Raw genomic sequence first — 25,415 nt, 5'->3', positions numbered from 1 at the left:
TCTTTGCACCATAACTGTATTCTCTTCCTGCTCTCTGCACCCCCATTCATGCCCTGGATCCAGGCCCTCTCACTTACCCAGTGAATCTCCTCCCAAAAAGACCGCTTTCATTCGTGAATCCCCAGTGTCCCACTTTTTCGGATTATTCCCATCACTCTTTTACATATCGTGGTAGTCCCATCACCAGAAAAGCCTCTTGAGCCGTTTTCCAGTCACTGCTCTCTCTCTCTGCTCTTCTCTCACTTGCCGGTCCTACAACTCTCTTCAAGTCTGAGAAATGACCTTCTTGCCAAATTCATGGTTTATCTTCCTGGGGTCTCTCTCACTTGTATTTGACCCAGTTAATCACTCCCTCTTTCTTAAAATCCTTGGTCCATTTCACGTCTCTCACCTGGGTCACTGTGCCTCACACGCTCCCGTACACATTTTTCTCACTGTCGCCTCTGTGTATGTTCCCTATCGCCATGGCTGTGCATGGCTAGTCCCCTCCCTTTTCTCAGGTCTCTTATCCTCCACTGTCACCTCCTAAGATAAGGCTTTCCCTTCACTTCCTTTCAATAAGCCATCACCACCCATCCCCATAGCCTTCTGTGTCTGCTGACTGATTTTTTTCCCACCACCTAGAATACTACATATTTCTTTGTTTTTTGTCCATGTATTCATCAGAGGGCTCATCCAGTAATAGTATAAACCCCACAAGGGCAGGGAGTTTGCTTATTTAATTTTCTGCTCTCTGCCCAGAATTTGATCATGTCTGACACATAGTAGACACTCAATAAATACATGAAAGTTCCTAAAACCCTTCTCCAATTCCCCCTGAGAGCGCTTAAGCCCACTGCCTGTCCATTACAGACAAACAACTCAATTGTAAAATTTCCCTTCTGATTCACGACTGAATGTCATGGCATTTCTTGTCGCTGATTAAAAGAGTTTAGGTATTCTAACAAACCCACTAGCTATTTCCACCTTGGTTCGTGGAGCTAGTTTGTCTTTCTTTTCCTGTAGTGAATTTGCACATCTTCTGCCTCTGTGTGCACGTGTCCACAAATATGATTCAGGTCCCAAGGGAGTAACTGTTCCAAGAGCTTGAGTTCTTAAAAAAAAAGTCCCCCATTTCTTTAAAAATACATAATTGCTGCCTCTCCTGAAATATTTTTACAGTGTGTCCCTAGAGGAGGAATTCCAGCTGATGGCCCAGTGCAGGGCAGAGGCCCATAGACAGACTGTCTGGCTCCAATTTATGCTCTGCGCTTACATGGCTAATAGGCATTAGTATTTTGATATAGAGAAGTGCTGTCCTTGATCCTGACTTGGTTATACACTGATCACATCCGGCTGAAAAGCACACAGTTAAGGGCCAAGAGCTACTCATTTTCTTCATCTCCCCTCTGTCTCTGTTTCTGTCTCTGTATCTCTTGTCTGTCTCTCTCTCTCCCCAACAAATGTCTTGGGAATAGTTTCAGTATTTTCATAGAACGCTACACAGAGTCAATTTAAATTGGCAGAGGTTCAGTTTGCCCCATATGAAACTCTGCTGTAGGCACTTTGAACCGATTGGAACTGTTATGCATGTATAATATGTATCAGAGCTACCACAAAACCCTGTTACTCACTTTATTATCCCACTTCTCCCCTCTATCCAAGTTTTCACTGTCACTTCATTGCAGACCCTAAACTCAACACTCACTACAGTTAAACTGAGGAAAGGCAGTAACCCTTGATTCGTAAGGTGCCCATAATTCTACAAACATCTAATGAAAACGAGCAAACATCTCTGTATAAAAGTTGGCTTCAATCCAGAAGTATGTTTAATTCTCAAATGCCTGATAAAGCCGTGGGATTGCAGGCTGTGGCAGCTCCTGCCCGGTGCTCTGCAAGGGAGAGGGTGTCCAACATGACAGCGACACCCACCAACTTCCTGCCCATCTTTCTTGGATTCTTAAATCTGGGGGTTCTTTAGCTGGAAAATGGGGTGCTGGAATCTTGCTTACTTAGAATTAGCTATCCCAGTGACTTAGTAAACTGGAAAAAGAAAAAAAAAGTAAAACCAGATATTTGAAAGTAAGCCCTCACCTGATGTTCTCTTAGAAACAAGATCAGCACCTCTTACAAGCACGGCTTTCCTTGGCTTGTGGCATGGCTCTTCCTAGCCCGTCTGTGTCAAGCCTTCGGCATAGGTGACAAAACACCTCCCTTTCAACAGGCCTTAGCAAAATACAGCCAGTTCACACTCAGGCAAACCTCAAACTGAAACGTCCCCGGTTAACCAATGAAGTTTTGCCAAAATGGAATAATTATATTAATTACTAAGTCCTGGCTCTAGGAGCCTGTGTGATGTGGAATCGCCAAGCTCGAGAAACAGATAACTGCCCCTTCCTTTGCCGTGGAGTTGCATTCCAGTGGGGTGCTCAAAAACAGTTTTCATCATGTCATACGCTATGCTTCTTTGTTAGAGAATTCTTGTTGATTTTCTAAAAATTATGTTTGTTTGCGTGCCTCTCAGATGCACAAAATGCATTCTCCATGGTTTTTCCTATCACTGCTTAGGTAGCATAGAGAGCTACGTGCTACAGAAGCGTGGCATCGGTGAAAGTAACAATCAAAAAGAAACAGTACGTTTTCTCCCATCCCTGTAAATCTGATCTGTAAATGCAAAGAATGTGAGGCATGAACATAAGAAATTGAAGAATTTTATCTAAAACTTGAAAAAGAAAAATTGGCATATCATATGATAAGACTTTAACCAATCTAGTCTCAAGAAGGAAAACCTTTTATAGAAGACATTTCTGAACCCCCATCTGAAATATATATCTTTAGGGCAGTAATCATCAGAAACATAACAGAGTCCTGTGGAGCTCAGTTTTATTGTCTTGCATCAGTGAACATTCCTCAAAAGCATAGAGCATCACTAATGGAATTATATGTTTTCATGCTATAATTACATTTGATTTTTCCTGATATTTCTGTAGGCTTTTTGTTCATGGTTCCATGACTAGATGGAATATTTACAAGTTTTCTGTGTCCTCAGCCTATTCAAACCCCCCACCCCCATAACAAAGAGAGAGGGAGTCTAGAAATAGGAATTTTTTACAGGAAGAAGACACATGTATATTTTTAAATTTTTTTACCTCCAGAGATTTTCTTTCAGCAACAGCAACAAAAACATAAACAACAACAAAGAGAAATAAGAAAAAAGAATTTTATATTTGAAGAAAACAGAACAAGAGATCCCTCTGAGTTTTGAAGCTCCTTGAGACACAAAATGGGCACTTCATATTTTTGTTTTCGTTCTTGAATGAATACTTGTTGGATAAAATGTAATTTATTTGATCTTTGGGTGCCTTGCTCCAAATGATCCTGTCACTGGAAGACAGATGAATCTAGCATAGAGTCATACTGACCGGAGGACGTAACACCGAGATGCCATCAAATATGTGAACGACGGCTTCCCTGGTGGCACAGTGGTTGAGAGTCTGCCTGCCGATACAGGGGACACGAGTTCATGCCCCGGTCCGGGAAGATCCCACATGCCACAGAGTGGCTGGGCCCGTGAGTCATGGCCGCTGGGCCTGCGCATCCGGAGCCTCTGCTCCACAGCGGGAGAGGCCACAGCAGTGAGAGGCCCGCATACTGCAAAAAAAAATAAATAATAAAAATTTTAAAAATATGTGAACCATGAGTCTCTGTTTTTGAGAAGAGAGAATGTCTAGCTATGAAATCCACAGAAATCTCCAAGAAAGAGACGTAAACAGTTGGAAAATTATGTTGACACCCAACATACTATGATTGTCCTCTCATCTTCTCCCACATCAAGTCTTAGCTTTGCTCACTCAACATCTCTGTGACCTTCTCCTCTCTCTCCTTCTCAGCACTCAGTTCCTATTCTGTAGGTTTTCATCACTACAGAATATGAGGCTGACATTCACTTCAAACATGGTTACACTCTAAGGTTTCCCCCCTCAAAGCATTATGGAAGTACAGAGGGAAAAAATTGGTGGTTGCCGTATAGGTGTGGCATAAAGAGGGTCTTCTTCTTGCAAAATCGAGGAAGTTCGGGGGTGTTTATGAATACTGCTTGACCTGACCTGGGTTGCATATTCTTATCATAAATTGAAGTAACGTCAGCATTACATTTCCCCAAGTTTAAATACATTTCTTGAAATGCCATTTATTAGAACATTGAAAACACAAGTTTGGTTCTCTCTCCTCACATCCCTACAGTCTGGCTCCTGGCCCAGCCACTCAACCCAAATCACCCTCTAAGGTCTTCCAAAATAACTTCTCAGCCAAAACCAATAATATCCGTCTAGATCTGTCAGCCTTGTTTGAAACCATTTTCTCCTCCCTGCCAACACCCATTCTGGTCTCAAATTCTGAGGATTTGTCCCTTCCAGGTTTCCTCTTTTCTCATCTCCAGAGTCACATCCAGAGCCGTTCTCCTTTAGAGATACTCCAACTCTGATCATTTTAAACACAAGGTTTGTGCATGACTTATTTCCCTAGCCCTAAAATAAAGGTCTTACTTTTAAAAATAAAGTCTTACACCTCGCTCTTCCAGGCTTTCAACTGTAATTAACTGTGATAAAGTACCAACTCTGGTCTTCATTCTCAACTCCTTGCTGCTGTGTAATCTCTTAGTTTCTATAAAGAAAAATTAAGTCACTTTGACTTTTTACTAATCCCCTTACTTTCATTAGACTTCTAGATGTATATATTTTATTTTTATACATTTCTATATTATATTTACTCAATTAATGTTCCTTTAGCCATACTCCACCCTTCCCTCTCCATCAAATGCAGGTTAGATCAGACTCTACACATATTCAGATAAATATTGCCTGTTGATCAAAATACAATTAATAATGAAGTTAGAGCTGCCCTGCCAGCTCTTTCTATCCCACCTCCAGACGATATCGTCTGCTCTCGTCCTACAAACATCCAATGGACCTACTTTTCTCTCTTTTCTACTTATTTGTTGTCATTCTTAAAAGGACGTCCTTTTCTCTTGGTAACAGATCTGCTCCATTCTTCAGTGTCCCATCCAAGTACCTTTCTCCAAAGGACTTTCCATGGAGTATATGTAAACTGGGTCCTGTGAACTAGCTTGCTTCCTTCCTCCTCCACTCATGAATGTATAGCTTTATGTGAAAATGTATCTAAGTCATTTTTCTGTGCATATAAAGTCCTGTAAATTCACAGATGTAGCAGTATATTTAATATGTTGTAGATAACCCTTTAGAAAGGCACCTTTTCTGATAATTGGGAAATCTTTTGCATCTTAGGTTAAAAACCCAAACAGGGCTTGCCTGGTGATGCAGTGGTTGAGAGTCCACCTGCCGGTGCAGGGGACACGGGTTCGTGCCCCGGTCTGGGAAGATCCCGCATGCCGCGGAGCGGCTGGGCCCGTGAGCCATGACCACAGAGCCTGTGCGTCCGGAGCCTGTGCTCCACAATGGGAGAGGCCACAACAGTGAGAGGCCTGCGTACTGCAAAAAAAAAAAAAAAAAAACCCAAACAGTCTCCACCTCCTTACCCCCTACAGGCATATGCACTTAAGATAATTTTAATAATAACTGTGGTTACTGAAAATTTACTTCATTATATGTGCATTTCCTTTTCAGGATCCCCCCATGGCTGTAACCCTTGGACTCCGAATGGAGGAGATGATTTTTAATCTTGCTGATACACATTTATTTTTTAATGATTTAGAGGTAAGAATTTACAGAGCTAAGAATAGTTGTATCAAACTATTAAAACTCTTATATGGTTTCTATATATGCAGATAACCTCAAGAAAACCAGAAAGGTAGAAATTTAGCTCAAGAGAACAGTAAAGTTCCTGTCAAGGGGAGACATTGTATATGCAAATATAAACAAAAGTGAAATTGTGTTAATGAATGATACATATTTACTGGTGCATATTTAGAACAAAAAGTGTCTCCAAAAAGGAGGTCTGCTTTGATGTCTCATACCATACACCCCTGTCCACTACTCCTGGTCCTTTTGGTGTCTCAGCCACAATTCATTCCATCTTTGTATCAGCATTAGCTTTTCCAGGTTACTAACCAGGATGCAATTTAGGTTAATCACTGCACAGTACTTAGTCACAGATACTGTTCCTGGTTCTAGCGTGGATCAGTAATTAAAAAAATTTTTTATTGGAGTATAGTTGATTTACAATGTTGTGTTAGTTTCAGGTGTACACCAAGGTGGTCAGTTATACTTATACATATAGCCACTCTTTTTTAGATTCTTTTCCATATAGGTCATTACAGAGCATTGAGTAGAGTTCCCTGTGCTATACAGCAGGTCCTTATTAGTTATCTATTTTATACATAGTAGTGTGTATATGTCAGTCCCAATCTCCCAATTTATCCCTCCCCGCCCTTATCCTCTGGTAACCATAAGTTTGTTCTCTACATCCGTGAATCTACTTCTGTTTTGTAACTATAGATAATCTGAAACCTAATTCTAGACATTATCATTCCCTATTTCTTCCCCTTCTGGATAAAACCATGCAAGAGCTATTTACATAGCACTTCTGACTGGTTTGATTGCACTTATTTTCTTAATTCATCTTTCCATTTCCAACCTCAAATGAAGAGAAAGTAAAAGCAAAAACAACAAACTAAAAGAACCCAAGAAAAAATAGCCTCAGGATAGCTAAATAAGTACTGTAATAAGGTATATAATATGGGTGCTAATGATCTGAGTTAGTAGGCATTCAGATGATAAAATCAGAAATAACTGAGTAACTTGGGCACTGGACAGAAGTTCTTCTCTGTCAAGAACAACTATGCTGAAATAGATTTCTCTTTCTTTTTTTAAATGACCCATTCAAATTGCTTTTTTATCCCATGATTTCACAATGAAATTAAAGTATTTATCTATAATCACATTATGAGTGAAGATGGGGATGATTATTACTGAATCTGCTCCTTGTGTTTGACATTTTATATTGGGCTTTCCATTAGTTAATTAACAAACTTTTGGAATAAATATGTTTATCACATTATTTTTGTAGAGAAGAAACTGTAGGGCTCACCAGCATAAAAATCATGTCTAAGGCTACCTGCTAAGTGATAGAACTGGGATTTGAAACTCTGGAGTTTGTCTGGCTCCAGAACACATACCCTGTCCCCATACCATGCTGAAATTAACAGACATGTGCAAGGAAAGTAAGCCAAGTTAGTGCTTTGAATAAGTTTTTTTTCAATTGACGAGGTCTTAAACCCAGTTTCAGTTGCATCTGAGGCATGAGTAAAAGATGTGTTGTTCAGTATATCCCATAAACGTATGTGTTGGAAACCTGTGTAATAGCATTTTCTTTCTTGTTCTCTCTGCAGTGAGTCACTGTTTTTACTGGATAATAAAATTTAAATTCTGTTTAAAGAGGTTTTATTTTTTTCTTTAAGAGACACTATGAAAGATCAGTATTCTTGGGCAAGTCTTCCAGTTTTAGATAATAAGAAGTAATAATCACCTCTCTAAAACCTGATTTAAATTAATCTTACTACTTATTACTGTCTGCTGTATAGAATGATTTTATATATACACAATAATAGGAAACACACTTTAATCTTTTGAGAACTTGAATTTTTTATACATATATGGTGATAATTTTTTAGGTTGATTTTTCTGTTGGGTAAAATGGACGAGTCTCATTCTAAAAAGAATTCTAAGATTATTACTCCTCTCAAGCCTGTAAAACACACAAAAAAGAAGTTTGATATGGTTTTATCCAAGTTTTACAGTTTTATTTCATTTCATTTATTATTTTTACTAGAAATAAATGAAATAAATGACTCTAGGTTTTAGTGGCACATTAGAAGCCAGATGGAATAAATTTACCATCCAACTTCTAACAGAACACTAAAGTGAGAACATATGATGAATTTGAATATAACTTTATATTGATGATGATGAATTTGAATATACCTTTAGAAAGTTTGATGTGAATATTGGCATATCAGAAGCATGTGGTCAGCTATGGTGCTTTAAGAATTTTTATTTTGGATTTGATACTGTATAAAATATATCTTTCAAATACCCAACAGGATCTCAGGTAGAAATAGTAACTGAGAAAATACTGGTATTGACTTTCTCGTCTATGATTATAGCTTTTTAGTTGTGCCTTAGAATGTGATAAAAATTCCATTTTACTCAAACACTAAAATTTAGTATCCAACAATAATGTACTAGATCAATGAAACGATTTAGTCTCTGCATATAAATTGATTGAGTTCTCAGATGTGCACACACCCACGTGCACACACATCCAGGTGCCCAAGGAAACTCAGAGGTTTATACTAACTTAGGTGAGATAAACAAACAGTAAAACTAATAAAATCTAAGCAATAGCTTTCAAGATCATTCAGTACAGTTACATACATATCCACTACACTTCCGTATCTGATTTTGAAACTTTACTTTCTCCCAGTTTTTTATTTCAGTAAACCTCTTATAAGCAAAGATTGTCATGAGCTTCATAACTGGTATTAAGCTATGTCTGCTTCTACTGACAAAGAGAATTCCTCAAGAGAATAACTTCGTTAGCCTATTATGTGATTTCCCCTTGTGTATTTAATCTCTCAGGGTTTCTTTTCTTAACCTAAAAATCTAATTTGAGACTCAAATCCTTCAGTAGATACTGCAACATATGTAGTAGCAGCTGCTCTCACATAATTCCTTAAAAGATACAAATTTAAATCCTCTTAATAGATACTTCACTACATCCTGTCCAACTGCAGAGAAGGCAAATGCTCACACCGCTGTCCCTAAGAAGTGAATACTCTCTGTTTAAATAAAAGCTTATTTCAGTTAAAGTAACTTCCAGAAGAGAAGGCACCAGGGAGTTTGGGCTAACAAAAGTGAAAGAAGACTGCTATGGATTATAACTGATACAGATCAGTGACAACTTTGCGGTCACCTTATAAGACAAAAATTAAAGAATTTAAGATTAGTGTCAGAATTATTCCAAATGTTTGAGTTCTTTCACTGAAGTTTGTTAAAGCCAAAGCATGACACTGTTTTTACTATTTTGTGTTTTGTCAAAATGTTTCTTATAAAGTTCCTCTGAGTGAACACTAATTGAAGAACAATTATTTAGATTTTTCTAAAAATGTAAGTGATTGAAGTTCAGGTTTCTTTCACTGGACTGTAATCCTTGGGCAATGGTCCAGAGTCAACAAGCATAGTTAACTAGACATAAATTTAAAGAGAAGTTCCATTTGGAAAAGCCTCAAATATAGCTTCAAATATGGAACTCACGGTCCAATAAGTTTGATATACTGATGTCCTCAGGAGTAAAAAGTAAATTTGGGGGCAAAATGTACAAATTAATCATATGAGTTAATACTTGAAATGTCAGAGGAATTTCTATAAAAATTAGATGGGAGGATATTAAATACAGAAATTACTTGTAATTCATAAGATCCCCCTTTTTTAATATCATTAGTTTATTATAAAATTATGGAAATGTTTTACATGATAAAAGATTTCAGAACCTCAGTGGAATCAGCAGCTTCGCATGGTTCTGTTTCAATAGTGGTTTAATTTGGTCTTCATCCTTACCAAGAACGTCACCAACTCAAGAAATAATCCTTGTCATCGAGAACTACTTTGCTGCCTCAGTGTTCTGGAAGAACTTTTATTTTCAACTTTCATACTAACTAGTTAAATCTCTTCACCCTTTCCTTTAGAACCCAATCCAAGAGCTACTATGGTTGCTTGCAATACTTTTCCCTGAGAATTTTCTGGAAGCATAATACCTTCTTTGGTTAAAGTTTGGGCTGTGCTCCTTTCAACAAACAGTCAAAATGGGGAAGAACCTCTCTAAATGCCTCTCCTGTAGCCTCAGCCCATACTCTGTTCTCTTGCCTTCCCCTCCAATCTTAATATAAATATCTTCTTACAGTCTTTACCATCTAGAATATTATTATTTTTATCACCTAACTTTATGTTAGAAAATTTAAATGATTGTGGTAATTCTGTCATGAACTACATTTGTTTAGAGTTCTGCCATTCATTCAAACAAAGAAGCGTTGAGTGGTTACTTCTTGCCAGAGAGTGCCTTAAGTGTGGGTATAGCATATCTGGGAGACCCAAACACCCCCCTCAGGGAGCTTCCAGTCAGATTAACTTTTTGAGGATCTTCCTTACTTATGAATATATTTATTCAAAAATTACTAAACCTATAATTTATGTACATAATATGAACCTTTAAAATTAGTTTACCTGGATTTTCAAGTTATGTACTAAAATTGTATTGACTGAGCTACTCACTAAGTTTTATATTTTAAAAGAAACCTGAGCCAACTAATTCATCCTCAGACTGCAACAAGATCTAATATACTCAGTGTGGAAAGCTAGAGATAAAATATTAAATATTTCACCATCAGATACTTCCAAGTCCTATAATGATTATAAATAGTAGCTGAAAAGTCTTTAGTATGGCATCTTATTTTCAAACTTAATGATTTTTCAGAATTGATTTTGAATGATGAACACTTAATATATATATAATCAGACTCTGTGAGTTTGACTGTAATTATCTGAGGGGAAAAAATGAGGCCCAAAAGGCTAAACCATACTTACTCTGAGGTTAGTAAACTAGTTATTGAAACGCCCTACCGAAATTCCACCTTCACGTCATGTACTATTTCACTGGAACTATGCAGATTATTTGAAGATAGAAGAGGACTCTTAGAACAGCAAAGAAGAAATGAATTCTTTTCCAGAAAAGTTACCATTTGTTCTGAGTACACTATAACTTAGGTCAAGTATGTGGGCGTATGTACCTAAAGTTTATTTTCCTTTGAATCTGTAGCACATTGGAGTTGGTAAATCTTCATTACTCCCTTTTACTTTCAGTATTCTTTTCAGTTGAAAGACTTAAAACAACCACAAAAATTGTCAGCTTCTATAGTTATTAGCTTTTTGCTGGTTGAAAGACCAGGACTTTTAAAACAACATTAGCATAATTCTTTTCATGGTGTCACTGGCCCAGCAAAAAGGAAGTCCTAGAAATTTAACAGAACACCATAATCATCAAGCCCCTCTGTTGCTGCTCCAAAAATAATAAATAATAGTAACCACTGAGGTGTTCAGCCCAAACAAGTTTTGAGTATCTTCAGATTAGCTTTGCTTTCATACTTAAGTATGCTTAACAGAAATGGTGGAAAGTGATCACCAGTGATTATTGTAAAGATTCAAGAGAATTCCTTATCAATAATTTTAAGATTAAAATTATTTTTGTATTTGCTCTAAAGAAACTCACATGCCGTATGTTTTCAGGCCCCTTTTAAGGTCCTCTTCTGGATTTAGATCTTTCAGAGTAGAAACGGTGCCATTTCCCAGCATGAGAGGGCGGGATGGGTGGGCAAATGCTGCCCTCTTCTGGCCGTGGGCTGATCAGGTGGAAAGATGGAAAAAGCTTCAAACATGGTGACAAGCATCATTTGAAAAACGGCTCTTCCAATGTTTTTAACAGGAGTGTGATCAAGTTCACATAGATGATGTTTCCTCTGATGATAATGGGCAAGACTTAAGGTAAGCCATGCCTTTCAGTATGCTCTTTCCTACAGAAATTCAGCTGTGAAGTTTTGCACATGTAATTATTTCTTTTATTTCTTTTTAATGTATTTTGGGTGTTGCAGTACCTACAGTTTTGCAACTGATGGCTTCCATGCAGCTGCAAGTAGTGCAAACCTTTGTTTGCCAACAGGTGTAAGAGGAGGGGTTGACTGGATGAGGAAGTTGGCTTTTCGTTACAGAAGAGTAAAAGAATTATACAACACCTACAAGAACAATGTGGGAGGTATGTGTGGCTTTCACAATTTAATAAAGATACTGCAGATAGAGGTTCAATTTAAACTGTAGTTTCAAGTTTCATATTAGGGACTATCCTTCTGTAAGATAAATTACCAAGAGCTCATGCTGGACGACAGTGAGCCAGAAATTTTAATTTCTTAGAGTTAGTGGGGCAAGAAAAATCTAACTGCAAAATAAAACGTGCAGCACTGTCAAAGGAATTGGGAATTCTTTGTGCCCAGATGTTTGGTCAAGATTAATTGCAGGGCAGAAATAGAGACACAGATGTAGAGAACAAACGTATGGATACCAAGGGGGGAAAGGGGGGGGGCGGGATGAACTGGGAGATTGGGATTGACATGTATGCACTGATGTGTATAAAATGGATGACTAATAAGAACCTGCTGTATAAAAAAATAAATTGAATTAAATTTTTTAAAAAAGATTAATAGCAGGACATTTATTTTGCCCTTCCTCAAATGGGACGGTCTCAGTGAAAACCAGACAAAGGAACTGATACAGGCTGTGGAAAGAAGATCTGTCTAAACACAAGAGCCCTAGTCAGTGAAGCAGAATTGTTAGCAATCATTACCTTTCTGGAATGCTATCAAAAATAAATGCAAACTGTGCTTTATGTCATTTTGAAGACTTCAGCAAGTTAACTTTATCCTGTCAAAAACTGCATATTATCTGACAGTATATCTTTGCCATGTATAGTGTTAACTATATCATAGTTTTTATAAATTCAAATACTCTGTAGGTAGTATCTAAACCATTTTGTACTCATTCATATATTACAGGTGATATCAAAACCTGTGACATCAAAACTTAGATCTTGGATGTGCTTCTTGGTATAATAAACCTTGATCGTCTTTATTATTAGGATCAATTTTAGGGCAACAAGATCGTAGGATTAGTTATGAGGTCACTTAAGATTCTTCTCTCAGGGCTTTTTGTTTGTTTCTCTTTTTAAAGAAAAGAGGGATGGTTGAGGAGTATAAACCAGAATCTAAAATTGAAATAAGACAGCTAAATATATATTTGTGCATGCTATACATGTGTATATTTACATATATGTCATAGAATACAATATAGTAAATAAAGTTTTCATCTATAAGGTATATACTACACCATACACGTCTTAAGGTTGGCTGTGTGTCTATTGGCCTTGTATCCAGCTAGCTTGAAGCACATAATAGATGCTCAATAGATGTTCAGTAACTACAAGAGAACCAGAACATGTAGTAGAACCATAGACAGTAATAATGTTAGAACCAAACCGGAGCTTAGATATGGAAGATCTTCATTTCCAAATGAGAAATAGTCTCCTGCAGGCTACTAACCTGCCCATGCGTTTAGGCAGGCAACTTAGGTTTTGTAATTCACTCTAACACTCTATACAAGACATTTCTGTAAAATCAAATAAATAGGTATTCTATTTAAAAGCAATTGAGGGTAATAACTTTAACTTTAAGACAAATATCCCTTTGGGAAGTCTGAATTAACTTTCATCATTCAGGCATGTTATTATTTCCCTCTTAAAGGGTATTATTAAAATTATTTTAAAATTAACAAGATTACTAGTAAATAATCGTATAGCTTAAAAAGTTTAAACAATGAGATATTAATCCATTTTTTGTGATATGTTAATATCTCTTTATTGAAATAATGACAAATGAGGCTCAGTAGAAACTATAAATTTTGGTTTAAAAATTTATCCACCAAGGACTCCCCTGGTGGCTCAGTGGTTAAGAATCCGCCTGCCAATGTAGGGGACATGGTTTCGAGCCCTGGTCTGGGAAGATCCCACATGCCGTGGAGCAACTAAGCCCCTGCGCCACAACTACTGAGCCTACACTCTAGAGCCCGCAAGTCACAACTACTGAAGCTCGCATGCCACAACTGCTGAAGCCCGCGTGCCACAACTACTGAAGCCCTCGCTCCTAGATCCCATGCTCCACAGCAAGAGAAGCCACCGCAATGAGAAGCCCGTTCACCACAATAAACAGTAGCCCCCACTCGCCACAACTAGAGAAAAGCCCGTGCACAGCAACGAAGACCCAACAGAGCCAAAAATTAATTAATTAATTTTTTTAAAAAAGTTATCCACATATAAATGAACTCTTAATATTCTGAAATATGATTTAACTAAGGAACTTTATTTTTTAATAGATTTACATGATCTTGTTTCCTCATGAAAGCAACAGCTTTTTCAATAAAATTAGTATGCCTACTTCTTTACTTATCCTAACATGGATGTAGTTTTCAGCCATCGTCTATAGCTGTATCATAGGCTTCAGGATTTTAAACAAAATTCTTAATTCCTTTGTACAAAACAACGTATTTCTGACAGCTTTAGCACTAGTATTAGAAACAAATTCTAGAAAACTCTATAGCTGTATGTGATAATGTCATTATTACTGTTTCCAAGTGGTAATGGTTGTGATTATTAAGAAACTAAACATTTTCAGACAACCAAAATATTTGAGGTTTGTATCCCTAGGCTGGTAGACCCCTACTTCTTCTCCAGACCTATCCTGTCAGTCTTCTGGAGTAGTTGTCAAAGCTCCTCAGGTGATTGGCGTTCACCATGCCAGATTCTAGGATCAGTGAGGGCAGAGACTGGGACCCACACTTTCACTGTTATATCCCTAATTTTTAGCCCAGAATGTGATGTGCAGAAGTTGTTCAATAAATGTTTGTGGAATGAATGAATCAATGGATAATCCATTCTGAAATGGAAGATCAGGGTTGATATCAATCTCTCTCTTTTTGATATAGGTGGGAATAAAAATCATCTGGAGTAGACAGAAGGAAGACCAAACTAGGCATCCCAGAAAAATGTTCAGCTCTTGACACTGCCCTACTTTTCTGTGTTGCAGGACTTCTTGGCCCTGCCAAGAGAGATGCGTGGCTGCAGTTGAGGGCTGAGATTGAAGGTCTGACGGACTCCTGGCTAACAAATGCACTTAAATCTTTATCAATTATTAGTACTAGGTAAGTGGTATTGTTGCAGTTTCTATATTTATTGTATTGAAGATGTAGTTCTAATAGCATAGCTTATATCAAAATGTTTTAATTCCCAGATTTGTTTTAGAGTTTGAAGGGACCTAAAATTCACCGTGTGTGTGTGTGTGTGTGTGTGTGTGTGTGTGTGTGTGTGTGTGTTTTGGGATGGAAGATGGGGGTTGCTGCTTCTCAGAATAACTGGGAGATCCATCTCTTTACTGTTCTTTCCTCATGACCCCTGATAAACCCCATGGGAATGTCATTTGACTTTCAGATTTAAAAAAAGCACTCTGTTGGTGACAAAGTACAGAAGATGATGGCAAAAAACACAATACTGTTTATACAATTAGTGCGTGTTTTTAAGTCTTTTGTGCCATTATAGAGAATATACGTAATTTGAGCACATCAAGAGAAAGTTCCTGAAAAACTTGTAACCTCTGTGTTGTTTAGTTCAGACAGTGAAATGCTGACTTGTTAGTGTAGATAATAGAACTGAATTGACATAACTAGTTGTGTACCATGTGCCATAAATGCTAATTAATAATATAAATCCGGAACGTGATAGCTAGTAGGGTGGGAATGAATCTTTGTTCTATCCTATTCCTTAGTTTTATTTCTGTGTTGGATGAATAAATAAAATCATGCTTTAGCAAATGTGTGGGTAACACAAAATTCAGAGAAGAGCTAATATTTGGACTGACTGAATCAAGATACAGAGAAACCTTAGCAGGGTAAAAGGAGAGTCTAATCAGAACATGGAAGTAAACGAGTGTGTCCCAAATCCCTCACATGGCTTTTAACCATGTGGCATGACAAGCCACTGCATTTATAGCAGAGTCTCTAAATGGAGAGGGGAGGGGGCAGTAGATTCCCGGGTCAGGCTGGGGAAGCAGAACGGAGTACTTTGCTCAGTTCTGGGCACCTCATTCCAGCAGGGGCTGTGACATATTTGTAGCATCTTGTGTCCAGCAAAGTGGCCAAAAGAGTTTAGGCTGTGGAAACTACAGAAAAGGAACAGTCAGAGGGAGGAACCAAGGAGTTTAATCTGAAGAAGAGCCGTGTATGGAACAAGGTTACCAATTTCAACTACTTGAGATGCTGGGCTGGAAATAAATTACATTTCTCTCTGCATCTATGAAGGAGAGAGTTGGTCCCAATGAGTGGGAAGCTGGGGAAGGGAGGTTCTGGCTCCATGTGGGAAGAATTGTCTAACAATTAAAGCTGTTTTAAAATGGGACTTGCTGCCTTGTGAGCTCTGTGCAGTCACAGAGACATGGAGACCAAAGGGCAAGGAAGCTGGATGTGAGGACAACAGCCCCTAAAATCGTGTGTAAAATGTAGAAGGTGCTTTCATTATTTTTAAAGAGGTCTCCTAGATAGTTAAACACCAAAGGGTATTACATTACATTGTCTGTGTTACATTATTACATTATCTATGTGTAGCCATTGTATATTATATATAGATTATTATTAAACACACAGGTATGTGATACAACTAACTAACTAAATAAATAAATGTATGACAAGGAAATTAAGGGGAAAAATAAGTCATTACACATTGAAGTTTTAAGTACCATGAAAGTTGCCAAGTTATCCACATCTATTACCTTATTGGTAAATTTCACAAACTCTGTCAGAAAAGCAGATGTTTACACCAAACATCTGAATTATATATCAGAGCCTGTAGCAAAGTGTGTACCCTGTGACTCTAATTCCTCTTCTAGGAATGTAGTCAAAGGACATAATCATATGAATAGGAAAAATTTATATGTAAGGTAGCATTGTTTATGATACTGAGAAATCAAAACCATCTAAGTGATTAAGCTTAACTTTAAAAAATGGTGGTGGGCTTCCCTGGTGGCGCAGTGGTTGAGAGTCCGCCTGCCGATGCAGGGGACACGGGTTCGTGCCCCGGTCCGGGAAGATCCCACATGCCGCGGAGCGGCTGGGCCCGTGAGCCATGGCCGCTGAGCCTGCGCATCTGGAGCCTGTGCTCCGCGGCGGGAGAGGCCACATTGGTGAGAGGCCCGCGTACCGCAAAAAAAAAAAAAAAAAAAAAAAAAAAAAAAAATGGTGGTGCGGCCACAAGATAGAGTAGTTTGCATACATTATGTTTTGTTGGAGGGGGAGAGTGATGGACAATATGACATATATAAATAGGCTCATGATAAAAACAAATGAAAAAAGTAAGATGTAAGATTACACATACAGTATGATCCTAATGGGAAAACAACCTACATGCAAACTGAAAATCTGAAAATAAATGCACAAAATGGGGACAGCAGTTATCATCTCCGGATGGTTAAATAATTGGTGCTTTTCATTTTCTTCTTTATATTCGTCTGCATTTTACAAGTCTATATATGCAATTTATAAATGTATGCAATGTTTGTAATTTATTTGATTTCAAAACCACATCTATAAATTTTAAAAGCCTGTGCTTTTATTCCACCGTGTTTTCATTCTGTAACACTCATCTATATATGACATTGAATAACATCTTATTTGGATGAAATACGATGTAGAACCTTGTGTCACAATACAGTAATGTGTTTGTGTATTATTCTTAGTAGTCTGCCATTATTTGGGGAAGTTTTGTCTGATCAAAGGCAAGTCACTTTCTAGCTTTTAATTTTTTTATTAGTAAAATTTAATATTGTATTCATGATACTTATTAAACTTCTGCCTCTAGAAGTCTTTGTTTCTTTGTCCCATATAAATTGATAACCTCATCATTTGGTCTATGGAGATAATTTAGAAATGAAAATGTTTTAAAAGGCTATCATTATAAAGGTTTTATAATTGTTTTTAAATAAATTGTAGTCTTCTTTACACATGATATATCTAAAGAATAGAAAGCATAATATGAAGAGTACTGGGGGCTAAGCATATACATACCTACGAGAGTTTAGCACTCAACTTGTCCTTCTAAGTTGCCCTTGAGACCAGTTTTCTGAAAATCAGTCTGCAGAATTCTAGAGAATATTGTATCAGCCCTTACAAATATGTATTAAAGGCTCATGATACAAAATATCTAGTAGAGAAAGGTGCATAGCTATATGCCTTCTGATTCCCAGTTTCAGTTGTGTGGTTTGAGCCCCTCCAGGTGGGACAGCTCAATTTCCCTGTAATCCAGAAGGAAGGGCCACAGTCCCTTCTTTTCCCTGACTCAGGCTAACAGTCTCCCCTCTCTTGGTGTTTCCTTTATCTCACCTTCCCGGCTGCACCCTCACCCCCCATCCTGTCTACTGTGAAAGAAACAGATGTAAGTTGCAGAGTGGGAGATTCTCACTCTCAAAGGGTAAGGCCTTAGTAGATGGATTAAAACAAGGCCCGTTAAATGCAGTTTGCCCGTGGTTGTTAGAAGGAGATTCAGGAACTCAACCCCTCCTGTTCTAAATAAGGATCCTCTCTATTTTTACTTCTTCAGGATGCACATTTTGTCAGTACCTTGATTGGGACTTTCTGGGCTGTTTCTTGCACAAAATCTAAAAACTCCTCTTACACATCCCATCACCTCCTCCCTTCCTGTGTCCTCTACTTTCCCAGGCTCTAAAAACTCTGGGACATGGAGTCCTATCACCCTAAAAAATACCTTACCTGCCTCAAATAACAAAGCCCCTTGTGACTCTTTGTATATGTGCAAATTTTATGAAAACTGCTGATGTGCATACTTGTAAAACTCAAAGGTAAGCCATGCACCCTTTAATAATCTTTCCATGATTGCCGCTGGCCGAGGTAGGTATCCTGTGAGGTTCCACAGGGACCTGAGGAGATCTTGGTTACAGAACACATTTCTTATTCGCAGGGGTCTATCTACTTGTCTCTCTCCCTGTCTAGCTTGTGATCTGGGTAGGAGGGCAAACTTATTTTCCTTCACTTCCTTCATTTTGGGATGTATTTCTGGCATCTGGCCTTGCACCTACGAGGTGATAGGTACCATAAACAACTGTTGAGTATTGAAAGGGTAGATTATCGGGGACTGTTCATTATGGAATTGAAAGACTGCAGAATAATTTAAGATTTGTACTGTTAGACGTTATCTAGTATTAGAAAACAAAAATGCCTGTTTCCTCCTCGTCTTAGGAGTAACTGCGTAAATGTCTTGGTAACAACAACCCAGCTGATCCCAGCACTTGCGAAGGTTCTACTCTATAGTTTAGGAGGTGCTTTTCCCATTGAGAATATTTACAGTGCAACTAAAATAGGTAAGAAAATTATTTCTAACTCCGTGTGAAATACGTTCGTATCTGTGTTTTGGGGGATTTTCTTAACGTGTGTCTCCACGTGATTCCCTCTTTCATCAATTTTGCTGTAAGACTATCAAGCAAATTTGAACAGAGCTCAAATAACAAAGTCCCCTGCAACTCTTTGAGCGTGTGCAAACTTTATGAAAACTGTTGCCTATGAAATTCTGAACTCGGTATCTGGGTAGCTCTGACTCTTTATATATACATATACATTTATATTATATCTATATTTCATTATGGCACATGTTACCTAAATAACATACAGTACCTTTAGCCATAGTATTTAATATTTTACCTAACATGGTATATGGTATTACATCCTTGCATATGCAATAATCTAGATCTAAGATAAAAATACTGTTTTGGCATTATAAGGGAGTGTCAGATGGATTGAACCTTAATTCCAGGGGAAAACAAATTCATGAATCAGAAAACATAATTGGAGCGTTCATAACATATGAATGGCTGGAAATCCACATTTCCAGAAACGTTCAGTAGCAATCAAAGAACTACAGCCTTGTTTATTTAGATCATAGCTATCTGTGAAGCCATCTTTGACTTTAAGTGCCTTTCGCAGGCTCTAAGACTTCTAATAAACTTTCAAAAACCGAAGCTCATCAACTTCCGCCATCTTGAAAGAGTTAAAAGAAAACAACTCATGTATTCTGTTGTCTGTCAAGGAGATGCCTGGGGAAATAGATGGGTTGTACAATGTGCCCTGAAGGTCAACAAACAGGCTCTGGCAGCTTGACAAGAGTTCAGAATCCTAAAATCCCCTACCAGAAATAACCTGCCCTGGGCCTTGCGGAGTTCTGATATTGGCACAGGCAAAAAGAGCCCCCAGCTACAGCTGTTTGGGGAGGATAGTTAAAGAGAGAAAAGCTTTCATAAAGTAAATTCCTCATTGTCCTAAGCACTGCCATTCAGAGCCCTGGTACCAATCCCATTCATTTTTTATGTAAGTATATTTATGCTAGCAGGATTAATACATCGAACCCGATTTTGCTTTTTGACAAATCAAGTAGTTTTACACAAGCATAAACATTTCCTCTAGTAAGGACAACATTCTTTCTTATTGGCCAAATTGTTCCTTATCTTTAATCTGAAAAAAAAATCATTTTTATTTTTCCCTTTAAGCTAGTATTTTTTGGAGTTCTGAACTATCAGAGCAAGAAAAAGTGAAAAAGAAGCCATGACTGAATGAACATGCTGGGAATGAAATTCAGAGAATAATGCCAATGTTGTAAAAACAAAGAACATGTAAAAGTTCTGTGGTGTTATTCCCATAGTGCGATCAGAGGATACTAGTGTCACCAGTGCTGTGGCCCAAGCAAACAGCACCCTTAGTACAATTAATCTGAGCAGACTAGCTCCCAGCCACTTGAAGAAAGGAAATGTTTATCAAGATAAATCCATATCTTAGTATTTCTTCTTTCGTTCTAGGTGGACCTTCAGTTTTTCACAGTAATAATTTTAGCTGACTTGTCTATACTAATGAAAACAAACTAGATAAAATGTAGAATTACACAAATAAATGTAAAAACTGATAGTTGCTTGTAAAGTTGTTCCTATAGCCTTTTGATGGACTGAAAGATATAAAAGAGATATAAATCTTTTTTCCGATTAGATACTTAGCCCTACTGACTTTTTTCGGAATGTGAAATACATTCATTTAATAATCTGTCTTAAGTAAAGACTTAGAGTATTCAACCATATTTGTTGATTTCATAAACCCAGAGTTTGCAAGCAAGTTTAAGTGATTGATGTTCAAGAGAAAGTAACTTAACACTTTATGAATCTTTAGGTTAATGAATGCAATGGCTGGAAGAATAAGCAGTGCATTGTTTTTCAGGCAAGGAAAGCTGTTTTGAGCGTATAGTGTCCAGATTTGGCACTAACATAACTTATGTTGTGATTGGAGATGGCCGAGATGAGGAGCATGCCGCTAACCAGGTAACTTCACTCTGAACTTTTATCTTGTTTATCTTCCAGGAAAAGAAAGTTGCTTTGAACGAATAATGCAAAGGTTTGGCAGAAAAGTAGTATATGTTGTAATTGGGGATGGTGTAGAAGAAGAACAGGCAGCAAAAAAGGTAACCTGTTTCAAACAATGTTGGTGTGACACTTCTAATGCAAGCTTTTTTGTTTGCATTCCTGTAGTTTGGCCCAATGGCAGCTTGACAAATGATTTAAATTTATAGATGCAAAGCAGTAAGAGCATGAGAAGGTCAGTACTTACATTCAAATAAACCATTTGGAGTCTAGCATTTTTTTTGCCTGAAACTTCATAGGAAATATAGGAACATTTAGTTACATTTATTTGTGTGTGTGTGCTTATGTGTGTTTGTGTGTGTGTGTGTGTGTGTGTGTGTGTAATACACACAGATATAAGAAAGATGGGGGGAAAAAAACGTTTTTGAGCACATGAAGTTCAACAAGATTAAAGACACTTAACGAGCTCCATAGAAAGCCGTGTGAGTGGCTCAGTTCTTACCCTTTTCCCATCCATCCTCTATGCCTTATGGTCCTTGCGAGTGCCTAGTAGTAATTGTGCCCCATGAGGATAAATCTGAGGGTAGCTTTAATAGATGAAGAAGAAAACTTACTAGAGAAGTTAATAAATACTATTGGAGTGGGGTATATTATTCAAATCCTTTTGTGCTAACTTGTTATAGAGACTTAGAGGCAATGTCCCTTACATCTTCTAGAAGAGTGTTATTTGTTTTGGTGAGTCATTGGTACTTGATTGAAGCCAAGCAGCTGGCTTTGAATATATTCAGAAGATCTCATAGGCCCTAGGTATTTAAATCAGCCTTTTCATCTGGCCCATATTTCTGAAAAAATCAAGGCAATTAAAAAACCATTAACTGGTTGGTCCAGCATCAAAAGGAGAATGATATCAAGATTGGCCCCAGATACCAGACTATCGATCAACACAACACTGAGATCTACTGCTTCCTTCACTGATTGATAGCAAAATATCATCTAGCCAGGATTAAAGTGATATAATTTATAAAACAAAGCAAAATGATGAATAAGTATTGTTGAATAATGACATGTCAGCATATATTGTTTTACAAAGAAAGAATATTGTCTTTATTATCCTGAGGAGATTTCAAATAATCATCTGATAAAGCCTTCACTAAACACTTGCATGTGCTGGAGTGTTTATCTGATTTCTGTCCCCCCTCGCCCTCCCCCGGAAAAAAAACAACGTAAACAGTTTCCTAGGAAAGTTTATAGTGATACTAGAAAGGTAAAAGATATGATTTATGTTTGTGGTCAATTCAAATCAAGCAAAATGGAGAAAAAGAAGGAGCTTCCACTTTAGAAGGTTTGGTGACGCGTTGGAAGCCTTACTTGAAATATTCCATGCTTTTCCATAACATTAAGAGAGTTGTTTCAGACTCATCCTCCCACAGTGCCCCTCCGTCTTAATTAGCAGTGTCAGTGACCCAAGCTGACGACCACTTGAAATCCTTCCGGTTGCACACAGTTGAAATATCTTCTGGAGTTTGTCAGTGTCCTGAGTCCTTGTTGTTTCAGTTTTTCATATTGGCACCATAATTACACGCAACGAAGAGCAGTCAGTGCAGCCACCATAGCAAGCATTTTACATGTCTTTTAGACTATGTGAAATTCACACACATCTAGGTCAGGACTAATAAAATTCGCTTTTCCAAACCAGAAATGGTATATGCCTTTGAAAATTAAAATTTATAAAGTCAACCCCATTTATGCGTGGTGTGAAAACTAGACTTGGTATACCAGTTGTTAACACCTTCGGCTTTAAACCCAAACTTCAGGAGAAAAAGGCATGACTCCAAGTGGATAAGAACCTTGGTTAGAATGCTATTTCCAAATGGTTGTTTATGTAGGTACAGTGTTGGTGATGGTGAAGGCTTATAATTCTATTTTGAAACACAGGTGGTTGGTTTCTCTAGTATCCGGAATGCATGCTCTTCTTTGGATGTAGCTGTAATCGCATGTGCAAAAATATAAAGTACTATTTTGCTATTACAAATAGATCTGAGCTGAATTTTTAAAAAGTTACTTCTAGGTGAATTTTGTGCTTTAATTTGACCCAAAAGCATGGTTTGTTTTGTAAATCTAAGAAGAAATTTCAAAGTTTACAACTGAACTCTCCTATAGAAATATATGATGTGAGCCATATTTGTAATTTAAAATTTTTTGGAAGCTGTGTTTAAAAAAAATTAAAAAGAGAGACAGGTAGAATTAGTTCTAATGATATACCAATATACTCAAAATATTATTGTCTAAACACCTAATAAGTATAAAAACTATTCATGTGATATTTACATTTTTAAAACAATTCTAAGTCTTCGAAATTCAGTGTGTATTTTGAACTGGACTTGCCACATTTTGAGAGCTCAATAACCATATTGGGCTAGTGGCTCCCATATTGGGCAGTAAAAAACTATATAACAATAGAGATTATTATTTTAATTATTCATTTTTATAATAAAGTGTCTTTTCCATGTTACGTATAATATACATATATTTCCATTTTACATGCAAATATATATTCTACGAGATGTGATCAGCCCAAACTTACACGTAAAGCTTTGGTTTTGTTCATTGCTACAGTGCATTATTTCCTTTTTTTCATTATTGTCCACAATGAAGTATTTTTAGACATTTTTTTTCCTAATTACAACCCTTCATGAAATTTTAATACCACGCATGTACCATTACTGGTATAGCTTTGGAGAGCCACAAACCATTGTAATATCTAAGAATCTTTTCCCCACAAAAACTCATTTTTGTCCCCTTAAGGGGGTGATATCTCCCCCTTGAGCATGCATGCTGGAGTGCTTTCCCTCAATCCCACCCCAAGGAAATAAATCAGGTCAACTCTGCTGGCTTAAATTATTACTTCCCCCAGACAAGTAAGAAACTTGATCATCCCCACATTTTCTTCTACCTTATATAGTCCAGCTTCAAATTATATTTTAATGTAGAAAGGAATGCACCCTCTTCCTCTCAAATCGACAAAAAGCCTTGGATTTAGGAAGTTTATCATTTTTTCTGAGAGATGGACCTTAAGGAGTGACGTAGTAAGTAAAATTTGTTTTCCTCCAGCCACGTAGGATTTTGACGCTCAGCTTGCTTTCCCGGATGCTGAGATTAGTAATGATACTTTCCAAAATAAATATTAAGCTACTTAAGAAATCTCATTACTTTCTTTTATTATCATTAAAATCCAGTTCAGATCTATTTCTCTATTATTTTGACAATACCACATTGATGCTACCAAACCTTCAAATATGATCGTCCCTCCCTTAAACTCCCTCCCTTGAACTTGGGTGAACTACACTTCCTTGTGCGGACCGCTGCTTCACTGAGATAATAGTTATGCTCTCTCTCCATCCCTTCCCCTTCTCTCTCCCATCCCTCCCTCTCTTAACCACACAGCACAATATGCCCTTTTGGAGGATATCAAGTCATTCAGACCTCTTGGCTCTACATCAAGCACTGGAATTAGAGTATTTGTAACTGTGTTCTCTAGCTGGAGATCCGTTTTTTTTTTGTTTTTTGTTTTTTGTTTTTTTTTTATATTTCAAGTACACTGAATTTTTATGTGTGATTCAATGCCTCTGGCTTTACACATATAAATTGTCTTAAAGGATGAAATCATATTTGGAATGAGAATTCCAGAATGAAGAATTCAGATTGCTGAATGGAATTAAACTTTAGTGCTACAGAAAGGAAGCTCTATGGTCTTATATTTACAACACATTAATGGTTTTAAAAAAAAATCTGTGGAGGTTGCTGGTACACACCGAATGAGTCCTAACTGGAAGTAACAGCTTTAGCAAAGAGCTCTCACCCTGGCAAAGCACCAACACAGGCTCCGTCTGACAAGGTTCAACAACATTCCTCAAAATGGGAGATCTTCTCAGCCCTGAGGTTTGAATCTGACTTTAGCCTACCTAGACCAGAAAATCTGAATTGGAATGCACTCAGACTGTGTAAGGACAGTCCTATCTAGACCTGTAATTTGTGTAAATTATTGATGAAAGTAATTTACTGTGACTTTATTAGCAGCTGACTTTGAAAGTGGATGCAATTTTTCTTTCATTTGTCGGGGAGGGTAGTGGGAGGGGAAATGGGAATCTAATCATGTCTCTTTTTTAAGTTTGGCAAACAGAATGTTCATACTGATGTGTTGTGCCTTAAAGACAAGACAGCATTTGTGTGTTACAATGTAACTTTGGTTAAAATCTCTGTAGATAATGAAAAACAAAAACCTTTGTGATCATTCTTAAGATGACCAAATTTAAAATTCAAGCTATCAAAGCTTCATAATGCATCAGCAAGAAAC

General features: G+C 37.4%; 1 protein-coding gene and 1 pseudogene across 2 annotated transcripts in view; one reads left to right on the top strand and one right to left on the bottom strand.

Annotated features, from left to right (window-relative positions):
* Positions 1 to 24,586, top strand: part of EYA4 (EYA transcriptional coactivator and phosphatase 4) — a 59,366-nt gene extending 34,780 nt beyond the window's left edge. For both annotated transcript variants that reach the window (XM_065888851.1, XM_065888850.1), the window contains exons 9-15: positions 5,622 to 5,711; positions 11,491 to 11,549; positions 11,657 to 11,817; positions 14,693 to 14,807; positions 18,906 to 19,027; positions 21,062 to 21,162; positions 24,506 to 24,586. In XM_065888851.1, the coding sequence (XP_065744923.1) occupies positions 5,622 to 5,711; positions 11,491 to 11,549; positions 11,657 to 11,817; positions 14,693 to 14,807; positions 18,906 to 19,027; positions 21,062 to 21,162; positions 24,506 to 24,586 (729 nt within the window). The remainder of the gene's footprint in view (positions 1 to 5,621; positions 5,712 to 11,490; positions 11,550 to 11,656; positions 11,818 to 14,692; positions 14,808 to 18,905; positions 19,028 to 21,061; positions 21,163 to 24,505) is intronic.
* LOC136132296 (10 kDa heat shock protein, mitochondrial pseudogene) lies at positions 9,499 to 11,360 on the bottom strand (annotated as a pseudogene).
* Positions 24,587 to 25,415: the final 829 nt, after the last annotated feature.

Source organism: Phocoena phocoena, chromosome 12, assembly GCF_963924675.1.
Source record: "Phocoena phocoena chromosome 12, mPhoPho1.1, whole genome shotgun sequence".
Taxonomy (NCBI): domain Eukaryota; kingdom Metazoa; phylum Chordata; class Mammalia; order Artiodactyla; family Phocoenidae; genus Phocoena; species Phocoena phocoena.
Note: the sequence above shows the minus strand (reverse complement) of the source record. Positions and strands in the feature narration are given on the sequence as shown.